The sequence below is a fragment of the Notamacropus eugenii genome, chromosome 4 (genome assembly GCF_028372415.1).
Source record: "Notamacropus eugenii isolate mMacEug1 chromosome 4, mMacEug1.pri_v2, whole genome shotgun sequence".
In the NCBI taxonomy this organism is placed as follows: Eukaryota; Metazoa; Chordata; class Mammalia; order Diprotodontia; family Macropodidae; genus Notamacropus; species Notamacropus eugenii.
In genome coordinates this window covers 287,355,341-287,378,376 of record NC_092875.1, presented here as the reverse complement: position 1 = coordinate 287,378,376, position 23,036 = coordinate 287,355,341, and the positions used below count along the sequence as shown (strand labels likewise).

The 23,036-nt window shown below is 36.3% G+C and overlaps 1 protein-coding gene across 3 annotated transcripts in view; it reads left to right on the top strand.

The window, feature by feature from the left end:
* The window catches only part of ARFGEF1 (ARF guanine nucleotide exchange factor 1), a 172,462-nt gene that overhangs the window by 25,702 nt on the left and 123,724 nt on the right, over positions 1 to 23,036 (top strand). For all 3 annotated transcript variants that reach the window (XR_011966130.1, XR_011966129.1, XM_072604742.1), the window contains exons 2-4: positions 8,009 to 8,039; positions 8,699 to 8,855; positions 9,977 to 10,123. Coding sequence is in view for 1 of the 3 variants with exons in the window: in XM_072604742.1 (XP_072460843.1) it covers positions 8,009 to 8,039; positions 8,699 to 8,855; positions 9,977 to 10,123 (335 nt within the window). In the remaining 2 variants the exon portion in view is untranslated. The remainder of the gene's footprint in view (positions 1 to 8,008; positions 8,040 to 8,698; positions 8,856 to 9,976; positions 10,124 to 23,036) is intronic.

The window sequence follows — 23,036 nt, the reverse complement described above, 5'->3', positions numbered from 1 at the left end:
CTATCTTCACATTCCCCTTTGCCTTCTAGATGACTCCCTTTACCTCCCCAGTTACCTTGTATATACTACATTTTGCATATTCATGCACATACATGTGTGTATGGACACATATAGATTCATATGTATGTGTGTATGTTGTGTTTATGTTGTCTCATCCTATACACTATAAGCTCCTTAAGGGCAGGGACATTTTCACTTCTGGCATCTAGCAAGATGCTTAGTATTTGGTAACTGCTTAATAAATCTTTGTTGATTGATTGTAGTTAGATTATGCCACTAACTAAAACTTGGTTTCTTCATCTGTTAAATGCAGCATCCCTTCTGTAGTTCAGTAATAATGTGAATACTTGAAAATAATGAACTCCATTTTGTACACCAGCTCTTTTACTTTGCCTTCCCCTTAGTTTGGTTTTAGAGTAAGGCAGCTTGGAGTAGTGCATAGAGAGCCTTTTGCTTGGGTTCAAAAAGACCTGAGTTCAAGTTCTGATTTTTTACACAGTGACTTTGTGACAATGAACAGATTATTTAATCTCTTGTTACCTCAACTTTTTAACCTGTAAGCTATAGAATAGTTGTCATTTGGCATATCTTCATATTTAGATGGAATTTCCATACCAGGAGTTTCCCTACACTAATGATATTAAATGTCCAGATACCCTCACTCCTCCAAAAAAATGGTTCACTTGGTTTCTGTCTTCAGCCAACTGACTTGCAGCTTTATGCTTCACCAAATCAAAGTAAAATCCCTTGTAATATGTTGATTTCTTTTGCTTGACTATGCTTATTTATAAGGATTTTGTCTTTTTTTTTCTGGTGGGACTGGGGAGGTGAGGAGAAAAAATAAATGCTTGATAATTGGGGACATTTTTAATTAAAAAATTAAAGTGGCAGAGTGTGGTAAGAAAAAACACTGACTAAAGTCAAAAGACCTGGTTCAAATCTTGACTCACCCTGTACTGCCTGTGTGATCTTAGGCAAGTCATTTAATTCTCCCCAGGTCTCAGTTTTCTAATTTGTAAAATGAGGGGGTTAGATTAGAAATATATGATCTTTCCGCTGTAAATATCTAAATCTAAATATGTGATCTAAATGTGATAGCCAATGGACAAGTGTAATTTTTTCCCCCTGGATTTCTCAGAAACAAAATGTGAAGATTATAGAACACTGACTCTCCAGTTTGTTTGAGGACTGCTTCTCCAAGGCACTTTTTTCTCTTATGGGATGCTCAGAACAAAAATCAGGAAATATGTTAGAAAAACATGCCTAAAGTGTAAGCAAAATTAAGATGTAAGAAGAAAGAAATTAACAGAGGAGGAAGCTTTAATTTCTTTTCATTTTTCCTTATATTCCTAAATTTCAATTTTCTTTTATATTAAAGCAAAAAAGAAAAAGATGAAAGAAATATCAAAACCTATTAGTTTTATTGAAAAGTTCATTATGTAAATTTTCTACACCTGTAAATCCTGCCTCCTCCAACTCTACAAAGGAGAGTAGATGTCTTCTCATATTTCTTCTTTGGGGATATGATCTTCTTGTAGTTTTGCAGTTTTAATTATGGTGGTTCTTTCAGTTTATGTTATTGTAATTATTGTGCATATTGTTTTTTTGGCTCTCCCGATGTCACTGCGTCAGGTCATATAAATCTTTCCATGCTTCTCTATAGTAATTTTTTTGTATCTTATAGCACAGTAATATTCTGTTACATTATGTACCACAATTTAATTAACCATTCCCTGGTCAATAGACATGTACTTTGTTTCTAATTCTTGGCAACCAGAAAAAGAGCTACTATAAATATTTTGGTTTATATAGACCCTTTTTGTCATTGGCTACCGTAAAGTATGTCCTTTCAGCAGAATCTTTGGGTCAAAAGATATGGATATTTTTAGTCACTGTATATGAATAATTCTAAAGTGATCTATACTATAGTAGTATGCTTGTCTTTCCACAACCTCTCCAATATTGACTATTTCTGAAGATATCTTTTAGCTTTTGTTTTCTTAGAATCTTAAGTATTCATGACACATAGAGCAAGCAGTGGATTGGAGGAAAGAAAAGAAAGAGGGTGGAAGTGAAGGTACTCATAAGTCACTGTAATATGGGGAATTAAAGAACTAGCCTGAGACCCTGGCTAATAAATGTAGAGGTCTGTGTCAGCGTTGTTTTTGTTTGCCCTTCATTCTGGAAGAGGACCAGTGACATCAGGAAGGTGATATCTTGACTTGCAAGTGAACTTGATTTAAGTGAGGCAGGGCTGTGCAAAGTAACCGCCTCACCTTCTCCTCCAGAGCCATCTGGGTTCAGTGCCAAGACATAGATCGGGACAACCGAAGATGGCCTTGGATGCAGTGGGAGACCTTGGCCTTTTTAAGCTAAGGTCTTTCCTGAGTCTGTCTGAGGCAACACCCATTCAGTGATTAAGGTTAGTTGAGAAATGAAGCCCCCCAGCCCCCTCCCCCAAAATGACCTCTTTTACCTACTTGAAAAAAAAAATCAATCTAGGAGGGGAATCCTCAGGGGTTCTAGCCAGAACGAAAACAATTGCTATTTACACTCACTCTGAGCCAACAAAACTCAAACAATGACACGCTAAGACTTTTATATATACACATACGTGTATGTATATACATATATACACACACACACATGCGTGCACACACACACATGCGTGCACACACACATATATCACCAACTATTGGCTAGTCAGTGAAAGCCAGAGTTATTTGAGTTTAAGGCATAGTCAGATAGCTTTATTTGAATTCCCGTGGTTTTTATCAATACCTGGTTTTCCAGAGCTCTATTACAAGAAATTTATATTCCATATAAGATCTTTTCCAGGTCTCAGTTTGTCTGAGTCAGCACCCATTCATTGATTTAAGGTTGGGTAAGGAATGAGGCAAAAGATGGCCTTTTTTGTCTATTCAAAGAAGAAAAATCAGTTTGGGAGGGGAAGACCTTTAGAGTTTCTGACCAGAACTGAAACAATTGCTATTTATACTCACTCTGGGACATCAACACTAAAACAGTGACCAACTGGGTCAGCAGGTAGGGGATGAAAGAACTAACCTGAGACCCTGGATGAGAAATTTAGAAGTTTGTCAACATATGTACTCCTTTAAGGAAGAAAGTAGGGGCGAGGTATGCAGTACTTAGACCTAGAAGAAATAATTGAATGGTGAGACAGTGGGGAGGGGGTCAGGGACATGAATGGCTTTGATTCAATCCTGTGAAATTCTCCAGCTGAAGTATGAGAGAATATGGATACCGGGCTGATTGAGGTGGCGCTCTGACCTCGCCTTAAGGCTGAGGATGAAACTTGTCCTGGTGAGCTGTTCTCTCAGTGTTGGCCTGTAGGGGTTATAATTTTACCACTTACATTCTACCCAGCTTCAGGTTGGATCAGGAAGAGGCTGCTTTTGTGACCAGGGTTACTTCCCCTTCCTACTTAGCCACTTATCCTGAGTCATAAGGCCAGAAACTAATAGTCTAGATAGAACACCTGCTGCTTGAAAATGAAACTTGAAGTTCTCAGAAGGCTAGATGTCAGCAGCCTTGCTGAAAAGAACTTTGGGCTGAGAGTCAAAAGTCCTAGTTTCTGTTTCTTGTACTTGTTCCTCTATCTTTCCTTAGCCTAAACCAAAGTCATGGAGAACCCATTCTTAGACTGCACTTTGACATTACACATATCTTGTTCTCTTTTCCTATTCATCTTACCCCCTAAAAAATGCATTCCAAAGTAATGAAATGGAACTGAGTGAGAGACAGAAGGGGAAGTACCAGAGGACTTCCAAAGTCTTCTCTTCTCATAGTGCCCCTGCTTAGTTAGGAGTGGTAATGATGTTAGGGAAGGAGAATACCACGAAATAGTCTGGTCTCTCGGCCTTGCATGTTCCCTGACACAGGGTAGCTAGAGCCTTTGTACCACAGGCTTCATTTTTATTTCTAACTTCAGATGTACATTGAAATGAGTGTTCTTCAAAGCAGCAGCTTTGGCAGGTTTTACATTTACTGAAGTGTTGCTGCTATTGCTTACAACATTCTGAAATTGCCTTCACAAGGCAGCTTATGAGACCAGAAAGAAAAATTCACTAATTTATAGGCACTCCGGTGTGGAAAAAAAATGATTACTTATCTAGGAAATGTGGTTTTAAATCAATCATTCCCTCCATATGTTTTATTAAGGTCCTAGTGTGTGCCAGGCACTGGGTTAGATGTTATGAATGCAAATACAAAAAATGAAACAGTTCCCATTTAGTGGGTTTATATTCTAATAGAGGATATAAGTACATACAAATATAGGTACAGCATAAATTTAAAGTAAACAAGTACAAATGTATACAAAATAGTTAAAATTGTTTAGAAGGGAATGTAGTCCCTGTCCTCAAGGAGCTTACAATGTAATGGGGAAAGAGAACATGCAAAAACTTTGTACAAACAAGAAAAATAAAGGATGAACTGGAAATTATATCAAAGGGAAGGAATTTCTGTGTTTTGAAAGAAGACTTAAAGGAAGCCAGGAAGCAGAATTGAGGGAGAGAATTCAGACTTGGGGGGAAAATTGTATCTTTATTTTTACTAACCTCTAACTAAAATTTAGCATTTCCTTCAGTTACTTAAAACATTCCTCAGAGAAGAGATCATTCACTAGATTGCCAAAGGGGTCCCTGACACACGCAAAAAAGGACACACTACTATAATGGATGAGGCCAACTATGGAGGAAAATGATCAGCTTATCAACAGCTATTAGGAATAGATTCCTTAATTTTCATTTTGACAGGATCATTTGTTTAAAATATATTGTATTTAACTTGAGATTTTGATTTTTAAGTATTGTTATAAGATACAAAAGACTTTCTTATAGAAGAAAAATATTTTCTGTTTATGTAGAACATTTTAAGTACATGAAAATTTTGTCAAGCATATCATCTTTAGTAAAATGTTCATGGTTCAGATTCATTTTAAATAAGTGGGGAGCAAAGGTCTTGAAATACCCTTTTTTTTTTTTTTAATGAAGATTAGAAATCTGATATTAGTTTTCCCCATTTCCTGTAATTCATCACCTAGCAATGGGAGTATTGGGTCTGGCTACAAAGTAAAACAAAAAAATCTTTCCTCTCTAGGAAGGAGCTCACAGTCTAATATGGAGTGACAGAATAATTTGTCTACTAAATAAAAGCAAAATTTGCCTTTAAAGTGGACAGTCTCAAGTAAGAATTGTATTAAAACTTATCTCATTTTATAAATGCCTCTGTAGCACTAGAGTGATGTTAAAATCTGCTACCTGTTACTTTACTAGGATGTTCTGAGGTGCAGATAAGATAATTTATGTTAAATAGCATTTAAAGGAAAGTTCATTAACTCTAATAGACAAAATACCCTCAGTCTTATTTAATGCTTTGGTTTTGTTTTTACGATAATTGAATGGAGCTAATACCTTTCTATTAAAGATAACAAAGTTTTTATACGTAAGAATTTTGTATGAGCCACATCTTTGAAAGGTATAATGTGCAGCTAAAAGTAAATGAGGAATCAAATTAACATGTGATTTTTGAGTCATTTAGTCATTCCCAGGCTGCTCTACTCCCTTCCTCCCCTCTCCCATGCATGCATGTGTGCACACACATGTGTGCGCACACACACATACACTCTGTCACTCATTTCAAATCTAGGGGGTAAAAGATAATTTTTAAAAACACTGGAACACAGGAAATAAGTTTGGTGAACTTAAAATATTGTAGCATTGAAGTTATGACAATAAAAATAATAAAATTTTAAAGATTATAATACCATACTAATATTGGGATATTTGACATATCTAGGATGGTGGTGAAGTGGATAAAGCTCCAGACATGGAGTCAGGAAGACCTAGATTCAACTTTGGTCTCAGACACTTAGTAGCTATGTGACCCTTGGAAAGTCGCTTAATCCAGTTTGCCTCAGTTTCCTCATCTGTAAAATAAGCTGGAGAAGGAAATGGCAAACCACTCTAGTACCTTTGTCAGGAAAACTCCAGAATAGGGTCACGGAGAGTCCGACAGAACTGAAACAACTGCATACATCATATACCATTCCAGTGAACTAAATACTGATCAAAGCCACTGCTTTTCCAGCTCTGAATTGCTGTCTTTAGGTTGGTCTCAGTTTTGCGTAATCCATAGCCACTTTGACCGGAGTGTCCTTATCTCTGCCTTCCGACATTATAGAAATATTACTTTCTACATTCTGCTATAGCCGCTTTTTTGTTGGCCTCTCTCTTTTTTCCCTGGAATTTAAGTAAAACCTAAATACCTGTGGCCATATTTATTGACCAGTACTGTTATTGGGACATATTTTGCACTGTTTGGCAGGAAGATTGTTCAAAAATAGGACATATTTTATCATCATAATATACCATTTTGTCTGAAATATCATAAAGCATCTTATTCTTTTCTCATGAAATTGAAAACTCTGGAATTCTAATTTGTGCATTCTTCATTCATTTCTTAGACTTTTCTAATATGCTGAATGTGAATCTTTTCACATTCTTAAATGTTGAACCAAGTGTAGAGTGGAAGCTAGAGGTTGATGCAAAGTAAGGTGTTGTGATCACTTGTCTCCATTTTCTGTGTTGGATTCTTGATTTACACTTTAAAACCCTAAGATTTCTCTTTAGAAAGATTATGTAATTTATACATAACATACAGATGTGTGTGTAACTAAGAAAAATGTGGGTGTTGGATTTAATTTCTGCAAAAATTGCCATTGTTAATCCATGTGAATCATCATTTTTTTTGTGATTGGGAAGCAATATATAGTTCATACTTCTTGGTGTTTTGTACCAGAAAAAAAAAATACACCATGCACAATGCCTTAGATATGGTAGCCACTTAATACAGGTTTGGTGAATTTGAAATTGAGGAGAAAAAATACCCATCACACATGCCCTTTTTCATCACAAAAAACTAGTTAATTTTAAGAGAACTTTGATTATGAGAAAGCGGCTTATTTCAAAAATGTTTATCTTATGTGTTGTTTTAGTATATACAAATGCTAAAAGATTAATAGCTATTTTATTGATATATTTTTTAGCATTTTTTACATTTGACTCTATTCAAATCTATTTTTGCGGTTGCAAATGTCTTTTTAAAATGCCATGTTTCTGAGCTTTATTGAAATAGAACATCTATTGCTTGTACCAGTTATTAATCATTTCAATAAAACATGAAGTAGCCCTTATCAGTCTGTGAGCATATATTAAGTGTCAGCACTATAATATCCATGCCCTATGCACTGATTTATCTGTCAGACCACAAGTAAGCCTGTTTCTTAATCTTAAAAAAAAAAAAAAATACTTGGGCTGATCACTGAGGCTCTCCCAAGCTTTAAATACTATGCTTTTCTATGTATTGTGTACCCACTATGTTTTGAGAAGGGGATACAAAAGAGAAGGGTGCTTATTTAACATTTTTAAGATACTAATAACTATCTGTAGAGCCAGGAAACTCAGATTTTACTCAGTTCTTCTCAAATGTATATTTTGGGGCGGGGGAGGTTAGCGATTTTTAAAATTTTAAACTTAAATACAAAATGAGAAAGAAAAAGCATTGCAGTGTATTCATCAGACCATAAGAGAGTATTCAATATAAAATAATAAATTTCCATTTCAAGAAAACTTATATAATAAACACTCTACGTTGTTTCCAAAGCTGCCTAGCTTTGCTTCCTTGTTGGTTTTCTTTTGTTCTCTGCTCTGTAATATTTATTTTTTAAAAATAATTTTAACAGTTTTTAACAATATTTTAAAATTTACAGTATTCATAATTGCTTGTGTGTAATATCTTAAGCTGCCTGTATTTTAGCTTATCTATTTACTTGTCAAATCAAATTGAATCATGGTAGTTGATGTTTGTGTGACAGCTACAATTTGCATCTTTTGTAAGAATTTAAATTATAAGTTTCTCTTATCTGTTTACTTTGGTCATCTACTTATAAATCTTAACTTGTATTTTTTTATATGTGTATTTGCAGAGGAAATAAAAGCTGAAACCGAAAAACAAAGGTTAGTGATTTTTTTTCACTTCAGTAAATATAATTTGGTACTTTTTGTAAATTTTAGCTAAATTATTAACTATTTTATTAAAAAATTAGCATGACTTAGTTAAGTTAGGATGGTTTCCATATATAATCTCTATAGTAGTTATATGACTTTCTTTTAAAAAAGTAATTGCACCATAGTAAATTTTAAAAAACCTTTTATGTTAATATTGCCAGTAATAGACTTACATAACTGTATAAACTTATTTTTACATTTCTAGTCACATCTTGAGAATTTTTTCCTCAAAGTGTTTGAGACTTACTTAGAAAATATATTAGATTTCTTCGCTTCTAGTGACCTATGTCTGTCAATGTTACAATTTCTTGAAGACTTGCTAATTTTTCTGAGGACAAATGAAGTCGTTTACATTTCTTAAAGCATTCTGACATAGAATTGGTTAAATGTAGGAGAATCATTTTATACTAGAGAAAACTTGAATTTTGGAAAGAAGACAAAACCAGGGGAGCCAGAAATGTGGATGGTTTTACCATTTAACTTATTATATAATCTTGTCATTTAACTTCTCTGAACCTATATTTTCTCATCAGTAAAATGGTAGATGGCTAACTCAGATTTATGAGTTTTTAATACCTCTTTCTAATCAGAATATTCTTTTTGTTTAGTCCCCCTCATGGAGAAGCAAAAGGTGGTTCAAGTACTCTTCCTCCAGTGAAATCGAAGACTAGTTTTATCGAAGCAGATAAATATTTCCTACCATTTGAGCTGGCATGCCAGTCCAAATGTCCTCGGATAGTTAGTACATCCCTAGATTGTTTACAGGTTTGTATAAAATATTGTTACCTAGATTCTATCGATTTTAATTTTGTATCCAAAACACCAACCACGACTGATGATTCATACTGCTTTCATTTGCTGTAGAGGACAGTTAGCACATTTTCAGTAGCAACGGCAAAATTCCATTTATAACTATAAATAACTCATTGATTAGCTGAAATAAGACAAAATCTTGATTACTACTATCTCTAATAAAACATATTGACGCAACCTACAGTACACCTTTGAAGCATAGTATGAAATTGAACAGTTGTGAAATTCAGAACATATTATTTACTCAAAGATGGTAATGGTTCAAGTAAAGGTATAGTATCTGAAACTTTTATTTTTAAGCCTGGCACAACCTATCAGTGCTCTAGGTAACTCCATAAGATAATGAGGTACAGATCTACATTGATAAGAGGGAGTTTACACACTGAGAGTTCCCCCACAGTGACAAAATCAGAAGTCCAGACCCCCCAAAAATGATTAATTAATATGTGATATGCTGTAGCCTTTGTGTAGAAATCAGTCTTTCAGGAAATGCTCAACCCAAATTTAGGCCAGTTAAATCCTTTAAGATATGATGGGTTTCAATTTAAATAGGAAAAAAAATTTGCTTAAATGGAAACTCATTCTACTGTCTTTGTCCTTCTGGTTCAACTCCAAGTTTTCAGAGTACCTTCTGCTAGGTTTTAAGCATTGTTTATTGTAATTCTCACAAATGAAGATACTTTTAAAAGTGTACTACTAATAGAAATACTTCTTTCAAAATATATTGACATTTCATTAAATAGAAATACCATGATAAAGATAAAAGTTATATAAATAATGTTATCTTTTGCCAAAGTATCTCAAAACATCCTACCTCCTATGCTTACTGGCTATGTGAAGCTGAGAAAATCATTTAATTTATGGACATATCAGGAAATTCCCTAGGACTTATCAACTAAGTCATAGATACTTGTTTGTGATTGAAATGCCCTATGATGAGAAATCATAGATCCTTCTAGTACATAGCACCTTGAAGTTGAATGTTTGGTAACTAATAATAAGGATATATATGTTTGTAACAAGTGTTCTAACTCCTCTTTGAGGATTGACAATTGTCCTTTTTCCTTTTCCAGAAACTTATTGCTTATGGACACTTAACTGGCAATGCTCCAGATAATACTACTCCTGGCAAAAAATTAATTGATAGAATTATTGAGACAATATGTGCCTGTTTCCAAGGTCCTCAAACAGATGAAGGGGTCCAATTGCAAATAATAAAGGTAATTGGTTACGGAAAGTTAATACTTGTATTTGAGTATTACTACATTGGAATCTTACTATAATGCTATCCATTATAAAATAAGATTTCAGTATGTTAGCTTCTTTTAGGCAGCCTTTAACCCATTCTTGGACCATTTAGTTAATCTAGTACTAGGAAGTCCTTAGTATAAAGTTGTTGTGTTTGTCCTTTGACTTCGAAGAGCACCATGACATCAGGAAAATGATGACATGACTTGCAGTTGACTTTGTTTTGAATGAGAGAGGGCTGTGCAAGGTCACCAACCTCACTTTCTTCTCCAGAGCCATCTGGATCCAGTGGCCAAATATTTATCAGGACAACTAGAGATGGCCCAGGATGTAATGGGAGACCCGGCCCTTTTAGGCTAAGGCCTTTTGAGGTTCTCACTTTGAGTGAGGTAATGCCCATTTAGTGAATAGGCCTTTTTAAGAAATGAGTCAAGGGATGGCCCTTTTAGTGTAGTACAGTGTACTCTCATTTTTAAAGTCCTTAGTGATCTAATAATAATACTTTGGTATAGATTACAGTTCTCTCCAGAACTGAAGTGTCAGAGATGCCCCCATTTCACTTTTCCTACCTTCCATCCTGCTCCCCATTTAAAAACATATGTACTCCATTCTCACTGCCTTACTTCTACTTTTGGAGCCTCTATTCTAGGCTATAGGATCTGTCACCAATAAAAATTTCATTCCTACTGCCTCAAAGGCACAGTGCCTAGCACATAGTCAGTGCTTAATAAATGCTAGTTTATTGACTAACTAGTCTTACTACCAGTGCCTGTAGTTAAGTAAAATATATTTTTGGCATCCAGAATTGATAGTACTCTTGTTCTTATGCAAAAATGTGTTCCTTGTATTAGGTGATGGTTAGATTCAGTATTTCTGCTTGTATATTATTCAAATTATAACCGAGCCTTACAGTTTATAGAGCACTGAAATGCATTTATCTTATTTGAGCTTAGCCCTTTCGAGCAATTGCCAGTCGCCAGTGCCTTCTCAAAACAATGCTTCTAAACATATTTTTAAAATACATAAATTTCGAAGGAAACCAGTTATATTGAAATACAGGGAGTCTGTCCCAAAAGTCTCAGTGAATTCCTCTATTGAGGGTTTAGAAATGCACTGAGATTTTGGGGACGATATTTTAAACAATAGGTTCAGAGACTTACACCTTCTGCTTCAGAGAGAGCTTAGATAGGTATTATCATCTTAATTTCATAGATGAAGAAACTGAGGCTCAAAGAGATTGTTAGTCATCCAGTTATAGTCATTAATAACATCTTGAAGCTTAGAAGCAACTACTCTAGCGCACATAGAACTCTGGAGATATGAGTTCATATTGCACCTTTGTTATCTACACAATTTTATGACTATGAGCAAGTCACTAAGCTCTCTGAGCCATTTTCCTCATCTGTAAAACAGAAAGTATTATTTGCATTACCTTCCTCATAAGAGACACCATTAGACAGTGGATAGAAGGCTGGCCTTGGACTCAAGAAAACTTCCATTCAAATCTTACCTCAGACGTATTCCCAACAGTATCACCATGGGCAGGTCACTTAAATAACTTCAATACTCCAGGCCATTCTCTGGGATCAGAAATTACAACTGACTTGCTAATCTCCCTGGTCAGGGGAGTTTCCACACCCAAAATTCCACATAAGTAGGTCTAGACCTACTTATTCCAAATCTCTTATTCTTTCCACTCCATCATACTGACTTCCTTATGTTTTACAAATGTAGCAATCTTGCCATCTTTTTCTCTTTAGCATGATTCTGGTATTCTAGCTTCTTTTGTGGTAACAATTTGGCCTCAGTTAAGCTTCTTTTGAATTTGTCCTTTTCTTATTTTTAAAAGCCAACAGCTGTTTAAACAGGATGAGTTGAAGCTGATGTAATCACACATAATGCCTTTTTCATTTTTATCCTTTTTTCTAATTTTTATATTTGCTTTGACCTGTGTTCTAAGAACAAAGTTGATCAATCAATAAATATTTATTAAGCACCTGTTATGGTCCCTGCCCTTCGATAAGTACTGGGAATACAGGGAAAAACAAAAGACAGTCTCTGCCCTTGAGGAGCTCACTATGTAACGGAGGGGACAACATACAAATAACCACATATAAACAAGCTGTATACAGGATAAATAGGAAATAATCAACCTAGAGAAGGCAATAAAATTAAGAGGGTTTAAGAAAGGTTTTCTCTAGAAAGTAGAATTTTAGCTGTGACTTCAAAGAAGTCAAGGAAACCAGGATGGAGAGATGAGGAAGTAGAGCATTCCAGGCATAGGAGATAGCCAACGAAAATGCCTGGTGCTGGGAAATGGAATCTCTTGTTTGAGGAAAGGCAGAGAGGCCAGTATTACTAGCTCAAAGAATAAGTGGCCAGGGGGGAGGAAGAAGGAAGTACTAGTATAAGATTTAAGAAGATTGGAATTGGGGTGGGGCGGGGGGAGAGGTTAGTTAACAGTGACTTTGAACAGAGAATTTCTGTTTGGTCCTTGATGTGATAGGAAGGCACTGGAGTTTATTAATGGGGGATGTGACACAGTTGGACCTGCGTCTTAGGAAAATCTCTTTGGCAACTGAGTAGAGTATGGATTGGAGTGGGGAGAGACTGGTAGATTAACCAGTAGGTTATGTAGTAGTCTAGGTATGAGGAGATGAAGGCCTGTACTAGGATAGTAGTATCTGAGAAGAGAAGGTGGAATATTTGAGAGGTGTACAAAGGTAAAATTGACAGTTCTTGGCAACAGCTCATATTTGGAAAGGGGGTGATGAGAGAGAATGAGAAATCAAAGATGACATCTAAGGTGAGAGTCCTAGTGACTGGAAGGGTGGTGTTACCCTCAACAATAGTAGGAAGTTTTAGAAGGAGGGAGGATTGGAGGGGAAAGAAATTAGTTCAGTTTTGGACATGTAGAGTTTAAGATACCTGTGGGGCATCCAGTGTGAGATGTTTAATATGAACTTGGAAATGTGAAGCTAGAGGTCAGCAGAGAGGTTTAGAGCTAGAGAGGTAGATAATGGGAATCATCAGAAATAATAAGGGAATCCAAGGGAGCTGATGAGCCCGTGGCCTCTTATTCTTTGAGCTAGTACACTGGCCTCTCTGCCTTTCCTCAAACAAGATATTCCATTTCCCAATCATAGGCATTTTCATTGGCTGTCTCCTACAACTGGAATGCTCTTCTTCCTCATCTCTGCATCCTGGTTTCCTTAACTTCCTCCAAGACACAGCTAAAATTCTATTTTCTACAAGAAACTTTTCTTAACCCCTCTTAATTTTACTGGCTTCTCTATTCACCAAGGGAAATGATATAGAGAAAGAAGAAAAGAGGGCCCAGAGCAGAACCCTGTGGAACACTGATCCAGTTAGTGGATGTGACGTGTGTGAAGATCCAGCAAAAGATACTGAGGACCAGGAGGAGAACTAGGAGAAAGTGTCCTGAAAACCTAGAGGGAAGAGAGTGTCAAGGAGGAGAAAGTGATCAACAGTGGTTGCAAAGAGGTCACGAATGCTGAGATTTGAGAAGAGGCCAGTAGATTTTGGAATTAATTTTTTTTGATAACTTTGGAGAGAACAGTTTTGTTTCATTGAAGAGCATGAAGGAGAAGAGAGTAAAAGGAGAGAAAGTAAAGGCACCACAAAAGATAGGAGATACATGGGATGATAACGAAAATGAATAGATCAGTTAAGGATCTTTTGAGTATGCAGGAGACCTGGGCATGTTTGTAGAAGTAGAGAAGCAGGTTGTGGATAGGGAGATGAGTGGGAATGATAGAGGAGGCAGTCTGCTAGAGTAGATGGGATGGAATGGGACCATTTGTGCATGTAGAAGATTTGGTTTTGGCAAAGAGAAGGGCTAGCTCATGTGAGAGAAGGGTGGAGGTGGAAATAGCAAAAGAAGGCATCTGAGTGATATTTGATGAATGAAAAAGGAACTCACAGCAGATGACTCAATTTTTTCTGTAAAATATGAGGCAGTTTTCAGCTGAGAAGGTAGGGGGACCATGGGAGTTTCCAGAAGGGATGAAAAGGTTCGGAAAAACCAATGTGGTGAGGGGGGCAGTAGGGAGGTGTAAAAAGGATTGCCTAGCCACAATGAGGACCAAGCTGAGGCTGTGTAACATACATTTATTTGTTGCCCCAGGCAAGACAGCTGTGAGATTTTTCTCCATCTTCATTCATCAGCATGTGTTTAAGAGCAAAGGAAGTAGATAGTGGGAGTGATCCAAGGCTAAGACTTGACACACTTGGTGATGTGATGATGGGGCAGGAGACTGAAGAGAAGAGACAATATAGAGTTAAACTGGTCACCAAGGGGTCAAAGTGGGGAAAGGAGGAAAGGGTGGTCAGTGCATTCAGTGGTGACTCAGGATTACTGGACTAAGTCCACTAGTATATCCTTTAAGACCCCAAGGTAACTTCCGTACTACATTGAGATAGCATTTTAAGCAAGAAATAATTAATACCTCACATTGTGATGATATAAGAGTTCCATATAAGATCTATCCAATGTGTTGCTCATGTTCCTTTTGTTCTTTAAATGTTTCACAGATACCAGTGTGGTTCTTCTAAAATTATAGTGTTTTATGATTTGCAACCATGTACCTTTACCGGGATAACATTGATATCAAAACAGTGTAGCTTGACACAGTTGAAAGTGCTCTATAATCTCTCATATCCATCCAACTAGTTGGTTGGTTAGTGTGTGGTGTGGGAGGTATGTATGGCCAGTGAATGGCATGCCCGTCCACCCGCCCCATATTCAATGCAGATATCTTGCTTGGTTGGTTCACCCATAGACAGTGTAGTTTATTCTTATTTACTAATGATCACAGACTTTTTTCAATTTACTTAGCCAAGCTTTGTTTTTCACACATTGCAATGCAAATAAAATCAACCAATTAAGTACATCATAATGAAAAGGCCATGCATGAGATTTGTTTTCCAGGCATAATTGGGAATGCAATCTTTCCTGCCTGATCTGGAACCCAGTGTTTGTAGTTAAGGAATTCAAATACTGGTGTTGATGGATTGAGGGTGTGAGGAACCCTTAGTTTTCCTTTGATGGTTAGTTTGCCTCTCTAGTAGAATGATGCAACGGTGTTTATTTTAGCATTTTTTATTTGATTTTCATCAACTTGGTCAGTGTATTGTGGAGTCAGTCTTAGAAATATTTGCCCTGGTGGGTTGTTTTGCCATGTGAGTGGTGCTAAAGTTTTGAGAGATGCTGGTTTGTCATAGTGCCCTTCTTTGTCAAATATTGGTCCATGTGGATATACAGGTCCAATATTGTCAACTGAAGTAAAATCACTATATGTGTTTATTGAGTTTGGTACTGGTTGGTATTGTGAACTGTCTGCTGGGTCTAGGGCATTTGCTAGAGCTCCTGGCCCACCCCCAGTACTTTTTTGCCACTAAGAGTTTGTTGTTTCTGAGGCCTGTTCTTGCATCCACCAAGTGTTTTCTGTTATTTTTCCATCATCTGAGACAGTATCTCCTGGTTCCTTTGCTCCATGTGCGTAGTCGTAAACCACTTTCTATGTACCATTTTCATCTTCTACCCAAGCATTGACATTTCCTGATTCTCCTCTGTTAACTTTGACAGATTGAGCTCCTATTGGCCCTGCTGCAATTGCTGAGTCCCCTTTACCAACCTCAAAAATATATTCTGGAAATAGGTGTCCTACTTGGTGTTGTCTCTTTCTTATAGCCTCCGAGTATACTGTGTTTGGTCTGCCTGTTCTAGCTCCCCAGTTTTTGTCTGATTCCACCACTTCGGCCATATTGGGAGAATCATAATCTGCCTTGATTCTTGGAGCTCTGCCAAGTTTTCTGGTATCTTGTATATTTCTTCTTAGATTTACTTTGTTACACTTGAATTTATATTCCCCGTTGTACCAACTATCTCCAGTTCTTAGCATTTCAATTGGTATTGAGTTTTCAAATGTTAGGAATATATATATTTCTATTTTACTGGATGCCTGTTTTTGCAAAGAGTAGGCAGTAAAGTCATTAAGAGAATTAAAGTAGTATCCATATTGCATTAGTTGGTTGGTTTGCCATGGTTTGTAGCCTATGTTGATATTAGTGTTCAGTCACACCCCCATGGAAATATGTTGTTTGTGTCTTCAGCTATTAGCGTTGTTGCTGTTGCCATTTGTGTATTGTGTTTGTGGTGGTGTTTCTGCTGTTTGAGTTACTGTTTTTATGCTGATGTTGAATATTTTTGTTCCAAGTCTGTTAATTCTATATGTTTGCAAACATATGCCATGTGAGCAAAGCTAGCTGGACTCATCCATACCCCCCAAGCATTTGTATCTAGTAGGAGCCATGGTGTTAGTATTTGAGCATGAGAATTGTCTCTCCAATCATCTCTGCTTTGAGCAGATGATTTGGTTGGTTTGGTTATTTGTAGTGAGTATTCTGAGCTGTCAGCTTCTTTTAGAATTATGTGTCTAGATATATTACATGTGATGGTTACATATTCTCCTTCAAATGACCACTTAGTTGTGTTATTATAGTTTCCTGTTGATTTCCCTACCCCACCTCCTCTTTCCCCCCACAGTTTCTTTAGGTCCATCTCTTCCTTCTTGTGAAAAGTCCATACTTTCAGAATGTTGAGTCTGTCATATTTTCCTTAGCTTTTACTCCTAGTACTCTACGTTTTTTAGCTAAGTTGACGAATATGTGTTTAGGTGCTGGTCTTTTTTTACTCACGGTTTGTTTTTGTTGTTGGAGGAGCCAGTTCAGGAGCAGTGGCACTCTTTATTCTGAAGGCTTTGTTTCCAAACCAGCCTCCCCAGTCAGTTGCTTTGTTTGTTAGATAAATTTAGTGCCAGCTTCGTTGAAGTAGGAGTAAGGGTTATGTTCCAGTTGTTGTATAAGATGATAATGTTGGTCATGTTCTTTGGCATCTTGATCACTTGGGTTGGTTGGTTCTCCCTGGTCAAATATTCCCCAGTCCAAGGTACCTGTATCCAGGTAACGTGTAACCTGTAAGCCAGAGAGTTACATTTCATTAGTGTAGTGTTAGTTAGATGGTTAGTGTTTTGTGAGGAAATGTAGCTTAGTGGCTTACCTTGTCTAGGTGTGTTTGTGTTGGGCATCTATAGGAAGACACACTCCATTTCTTGATCAAGCCACTAGTCATCAAAGTCCCATTAGAATTGTTGAGTCTATTGAGGCAGACTTGTTCCTTTACCTGGGTTTTCCGAGACGGTTGGTTCTGTTGGTTCAGTTGTGTTGGAGCTGTTGCCCAAGTTGTTGTCAGCCTCTCTACAAATCCACTCCTGTTTTGAAGCTGTCTTGTGATCGTCTTAACCAGGCATCAGTGCTGCCGCCGTTGCTGACTAGCTCCCATTCTTATTCTACTTCTGTGACTACCTCTGGCGTGCTAGGTTTCTCTTTTATGTCAGTTGACTCCTCCCAGTTCTCTGACCATTGAGGCACATCATTCCAGTGCTCAATGTATGATGCCATTGTTGGATAGTAGCCCATATTTTCTAGAGTTTTGAATGTGTTTGGTATATCACGGTCTTCAATGATACCAAACCGACCATCTAAGGTTTTAGTGAGTTTGATGTTTACACACCTATGCTTGATTGGCTCAGCGTGCTCAGGTCTTACTTCACAGCCAGTTTTGAGACAAGTAGTGTCCTCATTAGATGTCATTATTATTGGAGGTGGTTCAATGGACTTGCTGCCCTTTCCTTTTTGGTATAATCTTGTTTTGTCCTGACATTATTGCTTTAAATTGGTTTACTTGCTGCCCCAAGTTTCTTGCTTCCTCAATCGATATAATGTTTTTGTTGCAGCAATCGTTGAAAGGAAAGTTTACATTGGATGAATTGTAGCATCCAACATTACCAACTAACTCACATATATTTTGAGCAATTAGACTTTTTCCTGTGCTCACTGGTCCTTGTAATAAGATTGTGTTTCTTTTACCTAGCTGCTTGTTAAGTATGCACATTATTGCACATGTTACTTTAATTGGGTTGTAGTTGTTTAGTCTGAATATTTTGAAGAGTCTGGTGTTATCTAGATTTTGTGTTGTGATGCATCCTTTTTCTGCTACTAATTCATATGCTGTCATATATTTTGAAATTCTGAGGAGAATGTTTAGTTCTGGACTCAGTTCATTGTCTATAATTCAGGACATAAATATACATGTGATGAACCAATTCTATGAGTTGCTCATCCAAATTGTCATAATCTCAGAAGGAAAAAACAACACCATGTGTCTATTTTCTTCCTTTATTGTCTAGATAGTTCAGTCTTTTGAATGGCTTTGGATTTTATTAAAGAAGACCTATAGTATTTGGGGATTTGATAGAGTTAGTCTGGAACTTGTATATCAGTTGTAAACTTCTACAATTCAGAGCGTCTTGTCAACTGTAGGGAACCTTTCTTCCACTTGCACTTTATTCAAGACATCTTTCATTTGCTAGTGCCTTCAAAAAGTGTGATATTGGTAAAGACATTTGGCACTCTTCTTGCTTTATGTCTTAGTCTCTGTCTATCCCAGGAATTTTTGTGACCTTATAGATTCGTGGAAAACAAAGCAGTATCATAAGTAGTATCTTTCTAAAACCATCAGCAAGCATTATCTGTAATGGGTTACTAAGAAAATTAAAAGTCTTCCCAGTAAGGTCAGGGGTGAAGCAAGCGTGCCCATTATCAATATTATTATTGAATATTGTACTAGAAATGTTAGTTATAGCAGTAAGAGAAGAAAAAGAAATTGAAAGACTTAAAATACACAATGAAGAAACAAAACTGTCACCCTTTGCAGATGATATGATGGTATACTTAGAGAATCAACCAAAAAACTAGTTGAAATAATTAACAACTTTAGCAAAGTTGCAAGATATAAAATAAACCCACATAAATCATCAGCATTTCTATGTATTACTAACAAAGTTCAGCAGCAAGAGGTAGAAAAAAAAATTTCATTTAAAATTTCTGTAGATAATATAAAATACTGGGGAGTTTATCTTCCAAGACAAACTCAGAAACTATACAAACTATACAAACAAAATACTTTTCACACAAATAAAGTCAGATCTAAACAATGGGAAAAATACTGATTGCTCATGGGTAGACCAGGCCAAATAAGAAAAATGGCAATTCTACCTAAATTAATTTACTTATTCAGTACCATCCCAAAAATTATTTTATAGAGTGAGAAAAATAATAACAGACTGCATCTAGAAGAACAAAAGGGCAAGAATATCAAGGGAATTAATGAAAAACAATGTGAAGGTGGCCTATCTGTACCAGGTCTCAAACTATATTATAAAGCAGTAATCATCAAACTATCTGATACTTGTTAAGAAATAAAGAGGTGGGTAAATCAGTGATTGGATTAGGTACACAAGAAAGCAGCAAATGGCCATCATAATCTAGTGTTTGCTAAACCCAAAGACCCTAGCTTTTGGGACTAGAACTTACTATTTGACAAAAACTGCTGGGGAAGCTAGAAACTAATATGGGAGAAATTAAGTATAGACACCTTGCACTGTATACCAAGATAAGGTCAAAATGGGTACCTGATTTCAACGTAATGGTTCAAATTAGGAGAGCAAGGAATAGTTTACCTGTCATCAGTAGAGAAGGTTAGAATTTATGACCGAGCAAGAGATAATTATGAGATGTAAAATGGATAATTTTAATAATATCAAATTTAAAAGTTTTTACATAAACAAAACCAATGCAGACAAGATTAGAAGGAAAGAAAGCTGGGAAACAATTTTTATAGCAGGTGTCTCTGAGAAAGGGCTAATTTCTAAAATATATAGAGAACTGGGTCAAATTTATAAGAATACAAGTCATTCCCCAGTTAATAAATAGTCAAAGGACATGAACAGGCAGTTTTGGGAAGAAAAAATCAAAGCTATCTATAATCATGAAAAATGCTCTAAATTATTATTGATTAGAAAAATGCAAATTAAAATAGTTCTGAGGTACTACCTCATACTTATCAGATTGGTTAGTATGACAGAAAAAGAAAATGATAAATATTGGAGAGGATATGGGAAAATCCAGAAGTATCTGATGCCCTTTTAGTGGAGTTGTGAACTGATCCATCTGTTTTGGAGAGCAATATGGAACTATACCCCAAGGGCAATCAAGCTATGTGTACCCATTGATGCAGCAATACCACTACTAGGTCTGTATCCCACAAGAAATTTTTAAAAAGTGTAAAGGACCTATATGTACAAAAATGTTTAACAGCTCTTTCAGAGGTGGCAAAGGATTGGAAATTGAGGGGATGTCCATTAATTGGGGAATGCCTGAACAATTTGTGGTATATGAATGTTATAGAATACTCTGGTGCTATAATAAATTATGAGCAAAGAGGATTCTGGGAAGATGGCAGATTAGGTCAGAAAATTCCAAGCTCTCAAGACTTCCCCCACAAAAGAGTTAAAATAGCACCTTAGGACAAAGAGTGGGTGGAGATAAAGAAGCACCGGGGCACAACTGGTGTCTTCCTGGGATGATTTGAGAAGAAAAATCCCAGGACCAGGTTTAGTCTCTGTGAAGAGTAAACACCTCCACGCTAGGTTCTGTTTTAACAACAACCAGCAAGTCCTGGGGTTAGTTGGTTGGAGAGGCTGCTTCTCCGAATCATTGCTCATACGGAGGAGAGTTGGGTGTTTGAAGGAACTGTTGTTGATAAGGAACACCAGACCCAGCTGTGTTGTGAGGAGCAGCAGAGGCCAGAAGGAACCAGCAGAGGCAAGAAGCAACCAGCACAGGGCCTGGGAGTGCAGAGGCAGTGGCACAGAAAGGTGTGGCTTTGGTTCCAGGCTAGAGGGAGAACTAAGATCTGGGGCAAGAGGCACCATCTCTCATATCCTAGGGCTAGAGGTGATTACAAAAATTAAGCTATTACCACACAAAAAAATGCATAGGCAAAGGAGAAAGAATCCAAACATAGAAAACTATTATGTGAATAGAGATGATTGGAGTTTATCTCCAGAGAAGGAAATTGAAGTGAAGAAACACCCAAAGAGTAATGTCAAATGGTCATCTGCCCAAAAAGAATTTATAGAAGATCTTAAAGAAGACTAAAAATCAAATGACAGATGGAAGAAAAACTAAAAGAAAGAAGAAAAATCTAAGAAAAAGAAGAAAGTTTAGAATTAGAAAAGGAGATCCAGAATCTTAGGGAAGAAAATAACACCTTGAAAATTAGAATTGTGCCAAGTGAAGTCAGCGAAATTATAAGAGATCAAGAAATAATTAACCAAAATATGAATAATGAAAAAATAGAAGAGAAAGTGAAACATAAGAAAAACAACAGATTTGGAGAATACATCAAGAAGAGAAAATATAAAAATAATCAGACTGAAAGATATGATTAAAAAAATGATCTTGCTATAGTAATACAAGAAATAATTAAAGAAAATTGTCCTGAAGTATTAGAATAAGGTGGGGGGGGGGGGGAGGAGTAGAAATAGAAAAAAATCCATCAATTGCCACTTAAAAGAGGTTCTATGAGGGAAACTCATAGGAATATGATAGTCAAATTCTGAAACCCCCAGCTCAAGGATAAAATATTAAAACCATCAGTATTAAAACAATTTAAATATACTGATGTCACAGTTAGAATCATACAAAACTTAGCAGCAGAGACATTAAAGAACTACAGGTCTTGGAACACAGTGTATCAAAGAGCAAAAGAACTGGGGCTCTGTCCAAAAATATCACACCCAGCAAACTTAAGTAGTATCCTGAATGGAAAAAAATAGATATTTGATAAACTTTCAGACTTTCAAGACTTTGTTTTAAAAAATCCTGAACTTAATAGAGGATTTGACATGCAAGAACCAAGAGAAACATAAGATATACAATATACACCAGAGACTGATTATAAAGGATTCATAAGCACAGACTGTTTACCTTTTATACACATAAAAAATAAAATATGTGTCTAAGATTCTTATTAATAATTGGGTAGCTCATAAGAAAGATTGGGGTAAACATGATTATGATATGAATTTAAGAAGTAAAAACAGCTTAAAAAGAGTAATTATTTTATACAAATGAGATGCAAGAGGAAGAATGGATACAGAGGAATTAGATGGGGGAAGAAGGCTGGTAGTTCTGGTCATCTACCAGAATCAGGAATGGGTTTAAAAAGGAACAATACATAAGTCTTCTAAATTCAGAAGAAATAAAATGGTAGGGGCAAAAGGGAGGGGGAAGAGGACAATGGAGGAATTTTTAAAAGGGAAAATGAGAGAATAGGTAAAAGGAGGTATAGAAGGGTGTTTAGATTTATAGGGATGGGAGGATAGGGGAGGGATCCTTGGAGGGGGGTAGGCAGGTAATAGGAGGGCAAGGTAGTGGGTAGAAGTAAAGTAAAGGAGGCAGGAAGGATAGGAAATGAGATATGCACAAATATAAAAACAAAGATTAGGAATAGAATGTGTTTGAAAATGTGTATGTCTATATATGTATGTATGTATGTATGCATGTAGATATATATATCTATAGCTATAGAGAAACATAGCTAAATTTTAGGGTAGCCTTCTGGAGGGAGGGAAGGGGGGGGAAGAACGAAGTAAAAAAGTACACAGCAGAGAACAGAAGAAAACTCAGAAGGAAGCAAAGAAAAAATGGACAATTCTCAACACAACACGTATTACTTATCATATAGGCTTTCTTGAATTGAAAATTTGTTGTTACATATTTTGAATCCTTTTATGTTTGCTGTGCACAGGACATGCTTTTTTTTTCCTTTGTATTTAAGTTTATGATGTTTTTGTTTCTTTTCTCTACTTGGTATTTGTGTTCTGAACCTTAAGTCTAAAATAAAGTTAAGAAAAAATAAAGATGAGCTGGCTGATTTAAGAAAAACTTAGAAATATC